General features: G+C 31.8%; 1 protein-coding gene across 1 annotated transcript; it reads left to right on the forward strand.

Moving 5' to 3' along the window:
• Window positions 1-528: 528 nt before the first annotated feature.
• On the forward strand, window positions 529-13,281 carry LOC125071137. Its single transcript, XM_047681228.1, has 5 exons — window positions 529-606; window positions 7,424-7,593; window positions 8,914-9,107; window positions 12,286-12,499; window positions 13,077-13,281. The coding sequence occupies exons 1-5, from the start codon at window positions 529-531 to the stop codon at window positions 13,279-13,281; spliced, it is 861 nt and encodes a 286-aa protein (XP_047537184.1).
• The last annotated feature ends 515 nt before the right edge of the window (window positions 13,282-13,796 follow it).

The following is a 13,796-nucleotide window of genomic DNA, read 5'->3' on the forward strand; positions in this document are numbered from 1 at the left end:
GTTGCACTCCGATTTGAATGATGTTCCTAAGGTTAGTTCGACCCAAGGGTTTCAAGCAAGGACCTTGAGGTCAATATAAAATATTTTGATGAAAATGATATCAAGCCATTGCCGAGACGTGGTTTCCATTAGAAAATTACTTTTTCAAAGATTGTCAGTTCTGCTTTATTGATCAGCCCACTGGTACTTCAGCTGACTGACCTTTGTGATATGTCGATAACTTTGGTCCTCTATTGGATTGGATTACATTGGATTAAAAAATGCAAAATTAATATGCTTCCTAAATATACGACGGTACGTAGGTAGCATAGTTTGTATGAATTAAGAGAAATATGTACAAGCTTAGTCGCAAACATATTCTTTTATCTGTAAGAGTTAGATAAATAACAAATAAACAATTTACATGAAAAGACGATATACCTCGAAAGATGACGAAAATGAAAAAAACCGGACACGTGTCATTAGCCACTAGATTGGTATTATTATTGGTAACAGATAAATTAACAACAAATCAAATGTAGTGTAAAAATGTGTGCGCAAACGGGAGTGCACAGATGGGACAGCGAATTCGACTCAACTGGGAAGAGTTTAGCTGGAAGGTTAAAGGCATAACGTGAATTGTGAACACAGTATCCAACTTCCAGACTCCCAGCAGTTACTGAGAAATTTTCGGCAGAATAGCCCAAAAAATGATTTTCGGCCCGACCTGGGTTCGACCCTAGAAATCTCGCGATCTGGGGCCTTATATCATGCCACTAGATCAACGAGGCAGATTGGTTATGGAGAAGATAAATTAGTCCATATTCTGATCCTACTCACTTGTTGTAGTTGCTAATTTTTTAATAATAAAAACCTTATTTTATATTTACAACTTCTTTGATCGTGTGAGTTGGATCCATTTCGCGTTACTACTTCTTTTTGGTTTTATAAAAACTTTAAGTGTATAGCTCAGTTTCTTACGTCAGTATTTTTCAGTCTTGGGCTTTTTTTTCTATTCGATAGTAAAGTAGTTTATGTCAAATTGACTATCAAGCTAATGTATAATATAAAAGAGTTAATTTAATTGAGTTTGTATCTTTGTGCTTCGTATTTTGTATTGATATTTCTAAGCTAAATTCTTGAAACTGAAATTTGTTCGTAACGTTCAAATCTTAAAATAAATTTTTAATATAAAAGAATTCTTAAAATAAACTTAATAAACCGGTACCGCAGTCTTCATCGAAAATATTATCTTCTCTCGCAGACCGCACTGTTATGTATTTTTTCGCTAAGTGCTGTCTTAGCCTCGCCTGGACGTTACCTGAATTAATTACATGGTTAATTAAATTTTTCCGCCTGAAAAATTGGTATGGTACACGAATACCTGGCTCCTGATAGTTCGTGTGATTATTTATTACATTCTTTTAAAGTATTAACTACTATTTATGTAGAGCCAAATTAAAGCGTTAACGAAGTACTTAACGATCAATATTGTTCGAAGATGTGTTTACAAATTTTTGTGTCTTTAATATTTTTTTAGGAATTTCCATAGCTGTGACAGGTTATGTTTCGATTTCATTTAATTGTAAACATCAAATCGCCAAAATGATGAAACACTTTTTAATTTTTTTTTAATGTCAAATAGTAATACATTAGTTCAGTTAGAATTGGAGTTTTATTGAGAGAATTTTATTTACGTTTTTTATCTTTTATACTTATATTTATTATATTTACTTGAATTAACTTATACTTAGAATAAACTTTCACAATTTACAACTAAAATATTGTTATTTGAATTAAAATTTAAAAATATCGTTTCAATGACGTCTTGCACAATAAGCTGCTCAGGAATACTAATAAGTTCAGATTTCGGCAGTGTTTCTTCTCGATCATCACCGATACGAAAAATATACGCAGGAAAGTAAGGTTCTGCCCATGATAGCTCGCTGCGGCCAAGCTGTGATGATACTCAATTCGATCAAAATGTGCTTGCTTAGACCTCTTATTCAAGTTCGCAACCTAGCAGTTAGCTATAAAATGTATTTTTATTAAATCACAAACAGAACGTACATATATCATTGTAGGTTTGCACGTTTTATTTGTTTTTTTTTTATAGCGCTGCTCTCTAACCGGCCAGTAACTTCTTTTTTAAACCTATTCGTTTTTTAAATCGTAACAATGTTGTCTTCTCTACTCAAAGTCTCAAAATGAGACCATAACAGTTTTTTTATGTGGAGCTATCGTCCCATAATCACTGGGATAACAATTGGCTTACGATATAAATATATAAGATTCTATTGATGTGCAATGTAGTCATTAATAAGGGTATACAATGAATAGGTATATGGATCTATATAAATACTTCTTTAAGTATTTATAGAAGTATTCTGTCGAAGTTATGTTGAAGTATATTTAATAAACCATTCAATATTTGAAAATTGTCATGCTGTTATGCTTATAAATTGTCGATAATGTAAGAAATAATCTTTTCAGAAAAATTAATTATAAAAGCTTGTAAGAAGATAAGCTGAGAACCTTTCTAATAAACATGAGACACAAAATCAACGTATCGTTTATTTAAGTAGGGTCTTATATTTTGGATGACATTAAATAAAAAGGGTACTCTTCTACTACGGAATGTACATTCCACCGGGAACAAACTCAGTACTTACCTCATTTCCATCAAATTGTAATAAGTACGTTAATTTAATTGATATTTATTCTGAATGAAAATCAACGAATACTTTTCATGATTTTTATTATTAATGATTTTTAATATGAGTTTTAAATGCTCTAATATGCCAAGGTAAAATTAAACAAGTTTATTTGTTTTTACTTGGTGGTAGGGCTTCATGCAAAACGGTCTGAGTAGGTACTAGGTACTCATCAGATATTCTGCCGCAAAACAGCAGTACTCGGTATTGTTGTGTTCCGGTTTATAGGTTGTATATTTGCCTGACCTCCTACATATGTTATATAAATATATAGAGGAAAGTATCGTGAGGACTACAATATCGGATAAAATTTTTCACATGATGGTTCCGAAACAGCGTTGTAAGAGCGTAATTATTCATTTAAAAATAGCAGCCCTCGACTTCGTCTAGAATTAAACGGAAATTATTAACAGTGTAGTTATAATTAAAGTATACTAAACTCGAATAATCGTGAAAGTGCGAGTTGGACTCGCGCACGTACGATTCCGTACAACCAGAGATATAGAAAAATTGACACTGTTGTTACAACGAATTTACGGTTTTTCGAATTTCAAAATTCAAGGTCAAGGGGAAGTATCCTATAGATTTTGCTTCCCTTTTCGAGTGTATAGGCAATGCGAAATAAGCGGCAATATCTTTTGATTTCGTCGACTTAGATGTTTATTTTCTTTACAGCTCCAAGGCACCACAGACCTTAGCATTTTAACTGTATATCTCTAAACGTTCCTGAGAAAAAAGTGATCTTATAAGGGTTCCTTTTTTACGGTACGGATCCCTGAAAATTAAAAATAGGTAACCTAACTTAACCGATAATAACCTTTTAATTATTTATGTAAACAAAATATATTACCGAATTTAATGGAGAGTAATGTTTAATACGATTGATTAAACGTACAAACATTTCTAAACAAAACTAAACCATCATATTTGCATGCAATTTCCATCAATCATCCTATTTATCTGTTCAGTCGGCAATAACTAAAATTTAATGATATACATATTGTATGGAACTATGAACCAATTTGTTAACGCATTAATATGGATGACGTAGGAGCATGGAAAGTTAGATTTTATTTACATTATGAAAGGAGATGAATGAACTTTACATCATTCAAAAGTTGTGCCACAGATGTATAAAAAGAGTTCCGTCATACGACGTCCAGGATCTAACATAAACAGCGGTTGGTTATTTTAATTAAATAATAAATTTAATTTATTTGTATAAGTAAAGAAAACTGATTAAATAAATATGGAACAAAATAAATCAAAAGATAGATTTTACTAAAATATATAATGTATTGTTATTAACGGGACAAAATAAAATAGCGCTGTGGCACAAATGGGTTCAATTTTAGGACCTCTGCTGTTTTTAATATATGTAAACGATTTGCCTTATTCTGTTGATAAGACTTGCGACATCGATCTGCTTGCGGATGATACATTTGTTATACTTAAACTTAACAGGAAGATAAACAACTATGACGTTATGAATAGTGCTCTGCCACAGGTTCTCGGTTTGTTTGACATAAATAATCTAGACCTAAATACAAAAAAAGAATAAATGCATGTTATTGTAAATTTGCCAATTGTAAAGTTAAATTCTTCTGCGGTTATTTTGAATAATGAAAGGCTTTTGTTTGTTGAGACGACGGTCTTTCTAGGCGTATGACGTATGAGTTTTCATGCAAGCCTTCAGTATGGTAACCCATTTGTATGATCAAGAATAGAAACTAAGTAGTCTCATTTATGCAATAAAAACAAATCGAAAAATCACAGACATAAGTACTAGCTAGTTTATTTTAGTAAATTTGATTCTATTATTTTAAATATAATGTTGTAAGGAGTTAATGACGCACAATTTTATAAATAGAAATTCTACTTATTCTCAGAAAAGAACTCTCCAAACTATTTATAATCTTAGTTCTAGAATATATTTAAAAATTTAAAGAAACAGGTGTATTAAAGGTTGTTTAGCAAAATAATTCTAATAATAGTTTATACAAAAGAATATAAAAAAAAAACATAAAAGATAATATTCATAATATTAATACCAGAAGTAAAAACAAACTTAAAAACCCTCGTTTTCCGCTTGCATACGGTACAGAGAACATTTTTGGCAATGGTATACGCATATAATAAGATACCAAACGATACATAATAAATTTACCATTTGACAAATTAAAAATATATATATAAAGACAAAATTAGTCTTAGTCTAGATCTTATTATTCATTAATATAATACTTTTTGGATAAAGACTAAATCTAGGCGTCTTGTTTCCAGGTTTGGATTCAAACACAGGACTGATTAAACAATAATTGTGAATACTAAGATCATTGTAAATGTTCTTTTTGCCCAATGCAATATTTAACGTTAATTATATAAATAAACTTAAGCTGTTTAATATGATGTTAATGTCCTACTGGGCCAAAGATCTCATCTCGCATTAAGGGAAGGATATGGAGCTTGATGGATGCTTCATTGTGAATAGCCGGATATACTTGGAAGCAATTGCTCTCATATTTTCGACCGACTTCATAAAAGGAAGAGGTTCAATTCGACTCTATAATATATTCATGTTTTTAATAATATAATTGAATCAAATTATACATAATATTATTAGACATCATATATATATTTTATTGTCTTGTCATATATATATATTTTTTATGTTTTTTTTTATGATATATGCCTACATTTACGATGACGGGCGAATGAGCCTGATGGTAAATGGACAGCACCGCACATAACGCTGTAAGAAATATAACCATTCCTTACATCGCCAATGCACTACCAACCTTGGGAACTAAGATGTTATGACCCTTGCCACTCACCCTTCAAACTGGATCACAATAATACTGAGTATTGCTGTTTGGCGGTAGAATATACATGATGAGTGGGTGGTACCTAACCAGACGGGCTTGCACAAAGCCCTACTTAAGAATAAGAGAGATGGCTGATTGGTTGGGTTGGAACACGTGCATCTTGACCGATGATTTCGGGTTCAAACTCAGGTAAGCAACACTGAATGTCCATGTGGTTAATTTGTGTATATCATTCATCTCGTTCTCGGCGGTGAAGGAAATCATAGTGAGGAAAACTTCCAATGTTTGATTTCAATGAAATTTTTCAAAATATGCATCCGCCAACCCGCATTCTCTAAGGGAATCTATATTTCCTTTGAGGAGGTTTGGGTCTTAGCCAGCAAGAGGGGAGGCAGTTTGTTGCCTTTTGTATGATTTGAGCTAAATCTAATAAATAAGGACATGTTTTTTTTAAAGATTTACGTCTTATTTTTATTAAACAAATATACATACAACTTATACTAAACGATGAAATAGATTTTGGAGAAGGTTTTACTGTATAACATTATTTTAGCAACGCTTTGCAGATTCACCAGCTTCAAAAGTTATCTATAGACTTCAGACTCTATTGACTATTGACTGAATTTAACGTTCTTGTAAGTTGATAAACTAATTATAATATAATAAATTAATCAAATACTTTTGATTTTTATTGAAAAAATTTCGGGTTAATATAATGGTACATTATCATAATTGAGGAAACATAACATCAAATACCGTAAACAAAAGTTTTTGCCTGTCCCTTTTGTCTCCAAGGGGGTGGAATGGGATGTATAAAAATAAATAGAATGGAGGACAAAAGTACGCAAACCAATTTTTTCGTTTGATATTTATACGATCACTTAATAAATATCAAAGAAATGAACTTCTTTATATTCATATATTTGGCACGGTTAATTTTAATATTTATGAGTTACGCCACTTTGCCTACATCCTGTCCAAGTACGCATAGAAAATGAAATTGTAATAAATCCTTTATAGGTTTCGTTGAAGCTTGTAATTGCTTTCTACTAAAACGTCAGTCATATAAGGGTATTGAGTAGCTCATGAACAATGTTTAATGAATACTAACTCTTATCCGTATTGAAAAACGAGTTATTTTCGCTTGGTTGCCTTATAAAGAATATATAAGTTTGTTTCGAAACTATTTTATAGTTTTGATAGCACAGATAAGTATGTTCTCGAAAAAAATTGGAGTGGCTTTTGTTTGTATTGTAGTCACGAGTGCTCTGGAGCCGACTGTTAATTGTAGGGTCGGTTTAAAAGTATTTTTTTAATTTCATATTTTTTTTTTCATAATTTGTTTTTTTTTTCACCTTATTAACCGTCATTTGTGAATTACGCAATCCCGTATAAAAAGTTCTAATATGACTTATTGTAATAATATTTGTAAATATTTCATAAATAAAGTATTAATATCGTTACTTATCAAGTTGTTTAGCGATTGTTTAGTCGAACACTGATTTCTCTGTTATTTTTCTGTCATCATTAATTTATCATTAATTTTGTTAAAAGACAGGGCATTGTGTAAGTCTAGGGCAGGTGCCCACTCATAATATATTTCACCGTTAAGCAATACTTAGTACTATTGTTTTTCGGTAGTAAAATTTTCAGCAGCTCCAATCTATAGTGGCTTCCTTCCATTTGTCCGTCCGAAAAACTTTTATGAAAAAATAAATATATTTGATAGAGAAAGACAAGGCTTTCACTTGACGAAACTAAAAGAGTACCGTAAGAGGTAAAAAATTGGCACCAACTTTTCGGATACAGATTTCCATAGTTTTCATGTTTCATTAAATATAACTCTTGAACTCTTTAGGAAAACTAGACTGGTTGATTTGAAATACAAATTTTGACGTACTGTAGGATAGAAGTAACCATTTACGACAAGATGGCGGCCTTTGCTTCGAAATACCGCCGTGGCAGCACAAGCCCGTGGAAGTTGAAGAGCATTTGAAAAGGATCAGACAGGTCTGGGGTAATCATTCTACGGAAAGGCGTACTATTAGTCTACCTAGATTGGCACTTATTAACCGGTAACTAGAAAACTTTATTTCTTTACAAATAAATTTATTTCGCGATCTCATAGATATATATATTTTGTATTAATATTTGTAAAGTATTTACGTATGTATTTATATTATGTATGGTTATGGTTATGGTTATGGTTCTGGTTTTGTGATTGTTGTCATATATGTGTGTGTTAAAATAATTTACCTATATCAATTGCACTATCCCGAATCCTTACTGATGTTTCTCTTTGTAAGAGGATGTCTATAAGAGATTGCTTTAGCAATAAGAGTTTTTGTAAACTCAAAACTTGATAAATGAATGTGTATTTTTCCCACTGTTTGACTGATTACCTTTAAACTTGGTACAAGAATATTTCATAGAGAAGGGTTTTAATTAATGTTGTAACTCAAATCCTTATAACAATTGGTATAAATATATACGCAGACAATATCGCGGTCTCATCGTAATGCCTAGAATTGGTTATATTGTATATGTTCTGTCTGGAAATAAAACATACTACAAATAACATAAAACGAATTAATAGAAAAAAAAACATATAAAAAATACACAAATAAAGATAAAATCAGTTGGCGAGTCTTTGTGGTGAAGACTTGCCGTTTGGGTTTGGTACCACCGTCTCATAAGATTTTCTACCGCCAAACCGCAATACTTTGTATTGTTTTGTTGTGATTTGAAGGGTGAGTGAGCTAGTGAATATGTCTTAGACTCCAAGGTGCATAGGAATATTTAATATTTATTACAACGTCAATTATCTACCCATTTGCTCGTCGACCTATAAAAAAAAAATGTACGTACCTAACTGTATATTTGAACACTGTGTTCATTCGTGAGTTTTGAATTCATTCTCTCTGCACAGTTCTGCTCATTTCTCCGCATCGATCCCACGGGGCAAGTATCGGTCTATTGTTTGCATTATGAGCTTGAAGGCGTTTCACCTTCCGATCCTTTAGGAAAAAGTTTAGATTGAGTCTAGCGATAATATTTGTGTTTACCTGCAGACCAATCCTTAGAACTTCTTATTTTTTCAATTATAAAATGCGAATATTAATATAAATCTTTAAAAGAATAAGGTCGCAAAATTTGTTTAAATAACTCTTTCATAAAGGCGTCATACAAACGTTTTAGTACCGTATTAATTTGTTGAATTTTGTTAAATTTAGTATTTGCCTACATAAAGAGCCTATAAAATTAAATACACAAAGGAATCGCGTTATGTTATTCCGTCAGCTACGCTACAGCTACCATTTATACTCATAAAAACGTATTTATATATATGAAGGTTTGTGTTTCGTCGATTTTCATAAATATGAAACATTTTCTAGTGAAGTAAACAGATACGTGGACACGGTTATCGCCCCATTTTTAGACACGTACCACAGAAACATCCAGAACTCATATCAGCAACTTACGAACAAATTCTTGAAAAGGATCAAAGATGAAATAAACGTGGCGTTGAAAAAGAAACGCAAAATCTATACAGAGCTTACAGAGTTAGCGGACTCTTTGAAACTGCCAGGTAATATTCAATTTGTATATACTAACGAATTTTCCATTTGTTTTCTCCGTAACATAAACATTTGATTTAAGAAATAAAATACGAATGAACGAATATATAAAAGTTTACTTTAAGAAATGGTTTTTCTATCTCAGTTTTTGTTAAGCGCTTTGTTAAGAAATAAGAATTTATAGAAAAAGACTAATAAAATATCTATCAATTTTCTTTGTTATTATATTAGTATAATATAGTATAGTATATTAATATTATAATAATAAAATTTACTTTGGTTTGGTTTGTTGAATAAATACACAATATTTGGATTAGATGCTGCGTTATGTTAACACATATAACACACGAATAACAGACGGATAACACACACATATAATAACACACGAAACTCAACCCAATCTTTAAATGTTGAAAGCCAACTTTAGTGGTGGAACGTTTAATAATAGTGATTTTGGTCAACGTCACAATTTCTGACATTTAATAATTTCTACATTGAGTTTTCGATTTGTTCTTAATTAACGCAAAACTTAATTTGCAAACGAATTTAATTTGAATCATCGGAGGTGTCTGTCACTAATTGCAATAGCGTTGGTATATATTCTTACACTTAAAATTACATAACTGAATAGTGTAACTGTCTAACTATCGTGCTATAAAATAACAATTTTAAATCAAAACGTACCAATATTTTTCATGAACAAACTAATCTGCATATTAGTAATTAACGGTTTATTCATTTGATATATCTAAAGAAAAATTCTTGGTGATAGAGCTCTGTGTAGGCCCGTCTGGGTATGTACCACCCACTCACTCACATCATTTATTTTATCACTAAACAGCAATACTTAGTATCGATGTGTTTCAGTTTGAAGGGTGAGTGAGCCGGTGTAATTATAGAGAGAGGGGGCATACCTTACATCTCAGTCGGCCTTAGAATGACCTACTATTTAAAAATGGGAAAATTAACTTTGGCTTTGTTGGTGGGCGTTAATAACTGCACCACAGTTTTATACTATCGCAGTTATTATCGTTCACATCATGTTTTTGTTCAATATGACGCTTAAATAAATAAATTATTATTATTATAACAGCCTGTAAATCCTTCACTGCTCGGCTAAGGACTCCCATTGAGGAGGAGCTAGTATATAAAACTGCTAAATACCTATATACGATTTGTTACGATGAATATCTAGACAGAAAACACTAATAAAATTTATTGGATCGAGCCAGAATTAAGCAACACAACAAACAGAGATTTTCAAGGTCAAAGATATTTGGTCTAAAATATTCGCTGACAAATTTCGACTCATATGACTATCAAATAATTACGGATCCTCTCAATTTCCTTAGTATATGTTAAATCGTGGATCCCAATACTCCGAACGGTACTCTAATATATAAACGGAATATAGATCACTTTGCAATGTTAGAGTTGCAAATCCAATTATCTACCTTGGACGTTAAACGTAATCCCTATCGCATAGTGATTAAATAATTAAGAATATTTTCTGTAAACATTATTTTAAACAGTCCGTACAGTACAGCATACTTGGTGGTAGGGTTTTATGTAAGCCCGTCTGGGTACCACCCACTGATTCTATATCGTACCTAAATAGCAATACTTTTAGTGATATTACGTTTCGGTTTGAATGAGCAAGTGTAACAAAAAGCACAACGGACACATCTTTGTTTCCAAGGTTGGTGGCGCATTGGCGATGGTTGGTTGATAAGAATGGTTAATATGTCTTACAGTGCCAACGTCTATGGCCAGTGCAAACACTTGTCCACAGGGTTGGCCATGAAACCCTTCGGCTACTTAATCTTACATATATTTAAAAAAAACCCAACAGTATTCATAATTAAACTCTTGACTCATAGTTATATTGGTATATTCGAATATCGTCTTCAAAATATTGTATACAAATCTAAATTTCATATGATTTTCAAACGAACTTTATATTATTTGTTAAGTAAATTTATGTTTCAGTATATTTTTTATTCGACAAAGTTTTTGAGCCAGATAAACAAACTACTTAATTATGCTGAAGCAGAATCGTTCCGCTGTGAATAACTTATACGGTGATTGATGAGCTTGAAGGAGGAATTTTATTATTATTTTTACTAGATAGCGTTTAAATGGGCTGTTTTTTAAATGCAAATAAAGTACGTTAGGTTAAATTGAATGTAATTAATTATCGTTCATATTTTCGTAATCCGTTTTCACGACCCTGTTCTCTGTTTTGATTGTAAATATCGTTTTTGACTACAGATTTGTTATTCCCCATGAAATTATGTAATATTATTCGTTTTAAAAGTAGAATAGGATTCTATTATCAGTATCAAATATTATAAAATTCAAATATATGTTTGAACTGCTCGTTTGAACTAATTTTAAAATGAGTTTGTACGTTATTATTAGTGCTGTGTCGTACATTTTTGTGGAAGTAATACGAGACGTACCTACGCCTAATAAACTATTTATTCTTATAACTCGCGAACTAGGAGCAAAACTGTAGTAGCGTCTTGCAAGACGCACGCAAGAAAGAAATATGGCAAAGCTTAAAAATAAAAATGTACTTTTGTAAAAAACATTTCTATCTTTGTAACTGCTACGTGTCAACCGCGGTTTCGTTTGCGTTTTTGGCGTTTTTTTTCAGCTGCTTGGCGTAAAAGGCCTATAGCTTGCTTTATAGGTATCAAATTTCATTAAATTCGGTTCAGTTCTATGGTTGTGAAAGAGCAACAGAGAGAGAGAGAGAGAGAGAGAGAGACAGACATACAGACAGAGTTACTTTCAAATTTATAATATTAGTATAGATTAGCAATATCTGTAACAATACTTCAGTATCAAGTTACATATTACCAGATGATTTCTATCTAAAGAAAACATTATTCCTCATGTTTTCTTGGCCACCTGGTGATAAGTGGTCACTAACGCCGACAACAACGAAAAAATATCAATCAACCAATCTTGGAAATGTTATGTTCGTTGTGCCTGTTGTTATACTGGCTCGCTTACCCTTTAAATTGGAACAACGACCAACAACACTAAGTATTGATGACGGTAGAATATAATAACGATGAGAGGATCGTACATACCCAGAAAGGCTTGCATAAAGTCCTACTATTGAGGCATTTGATAATTAAATTCAAGAACGGCTTATAATATTACTGGAAAATGTTTCAGAAATGTGCAACGAAGAAAGACGAGCGACTAAAACACAAGCAAGCAAGCACGTCGCCCTAATATATAAATGCACGGAACAAGCCCGATCCTCTATATCGAAAATGGGCAAGTATGCTGAAGAAATGATCAGCATTACCCAAAATCATATGGGGAATACGTTGGAGCTTGTTGGTAAGAAAATAGAGATGGTTCAGAATTCGCCAGTGATATTTAAGTGAGTATTTACTGTATTCATCTCTGTGCTGTACTGAGTAAAAGAGTAAGGTAACAGGTCTGCTGCTAGGCTAAGACCTTTCCATTAAAGTTTGGAGTTGATTCCGTTTCATGAATGGGCTGGATACCCGTAGAGCAGATGTTCATCCTACACGTGCAGATTTCCTCGAAATGTTTTACTTTACCGTCTAACAGAAGATGAAGTATAAACAGTATTTTATTTAAATGCATACAACATATATTACAATACGTTATACTGTAAAGCAATCTACCCATTATAACCTTTTAATACATACCTACGTGGTGCCATAGGATATATTTTCCACCCTTACCGCCCACAATATAGATCTCCAAAATTAAAAATTTGAATTTACTTACGAAAAATACATATTTATAGATTACACGCAAATTAAAAATATAAACATAGCCCATTTAATTAATAATTCTTTCATTAATATAAAGAGTGCAAAAAAGACTTAACATCTTATAGTTTTTTTAACAATTAATAATTTAATTTCACTTGGTAAGGCTTATATTGTCGAAGAAAAATTTTATTATCATTTGGACGATATTTTTAGGACAAATGTAACAGTTTCTTTAAAAGAACTCGCCAAAGCAGCTGTGGCGTTGGGATACGAGCTAGATCTTAGTCTGACTAACGCAAGACGTTACAATGAACAGTCTTGCGAGAAGTTGACGAATTGTTGTATCAAAGCTAAGAGGAGTACCGAAGAGGCTGTATATGTACTGCGAGAACTTTTGTATCAATGCGTTTATGCTTGATTTGTGTTTTTTTTGGAATATATTATGGTATCTTTGTGCCTGGAGATATAATAACGTACTTTAAGAATATATTTGGTATGAAAGTGGTCTAGTTTGGAAAATATAAATATTTTATTATTTTAATATAATTATTTTTATATACTATGCTTTAAAAATGCATTAAATGAATAAAAAAAAACATTTATATTATGTCCATAACGCGCCTAAAGAAAAACGTTATACTACTGCGTTTGCCACACACACACACACACATATTGGTTACGAATACAGCCAATGACAATACAGCACGAAATGTCAAAAGTTGATGAAATCTAAAGACGCCTTTTTGATATTTGAATTTTATATAATAATAGTGACAAGGTATCGTCCAGCGGGGCTTAATTTTTCCTATCCTTTGAATCAATGTGTTTTATATTTTGGTTATCAATTATGAATGAAAAATGAATGAATGAATTATGAATGACTATCGAATTTTGACTAATGACCATCCACTAGTTATCTATTTTATATGATTA

The sequence above is a fragment of the Vanessa atalanta genome, chromosome 18 (genome assembly GCF_905147765.1).
Source record: "Vanessa atalanta chromosome 18, ilVanAtal1.2, whole genome shotgun sequence".
Taxonomy (NCBI): domain Eukaryota; kingdom Metazoa; phylum Arthropoda; class Insecta; order Lepidoptera; family Nymphalidae; genus Vanessa; species Vanessa atalanta.

Coding starts and splice junctions, on each gene's coding strand:
- LOC125071137 (XM_047681228.1), top strand. CDS start 529: ATGTGTGCGCAAACGGGAGTGCACAGATGGGACAGCGAATTCGACTCA. Junction 607..7,423: donor GTTTAGCTGGAAGGTTAAAG/GCATAACGTGAA, acceptor GACGTACTGTAG/GATAGAAGTAACCATTTACG. Junction 7,594..8,913: donor AGATTGGCACTTATTAACCG/GTAACTAGAAAA, acceptor AACATTTTCTAG/TGAAGTAAACAGATACGTGG.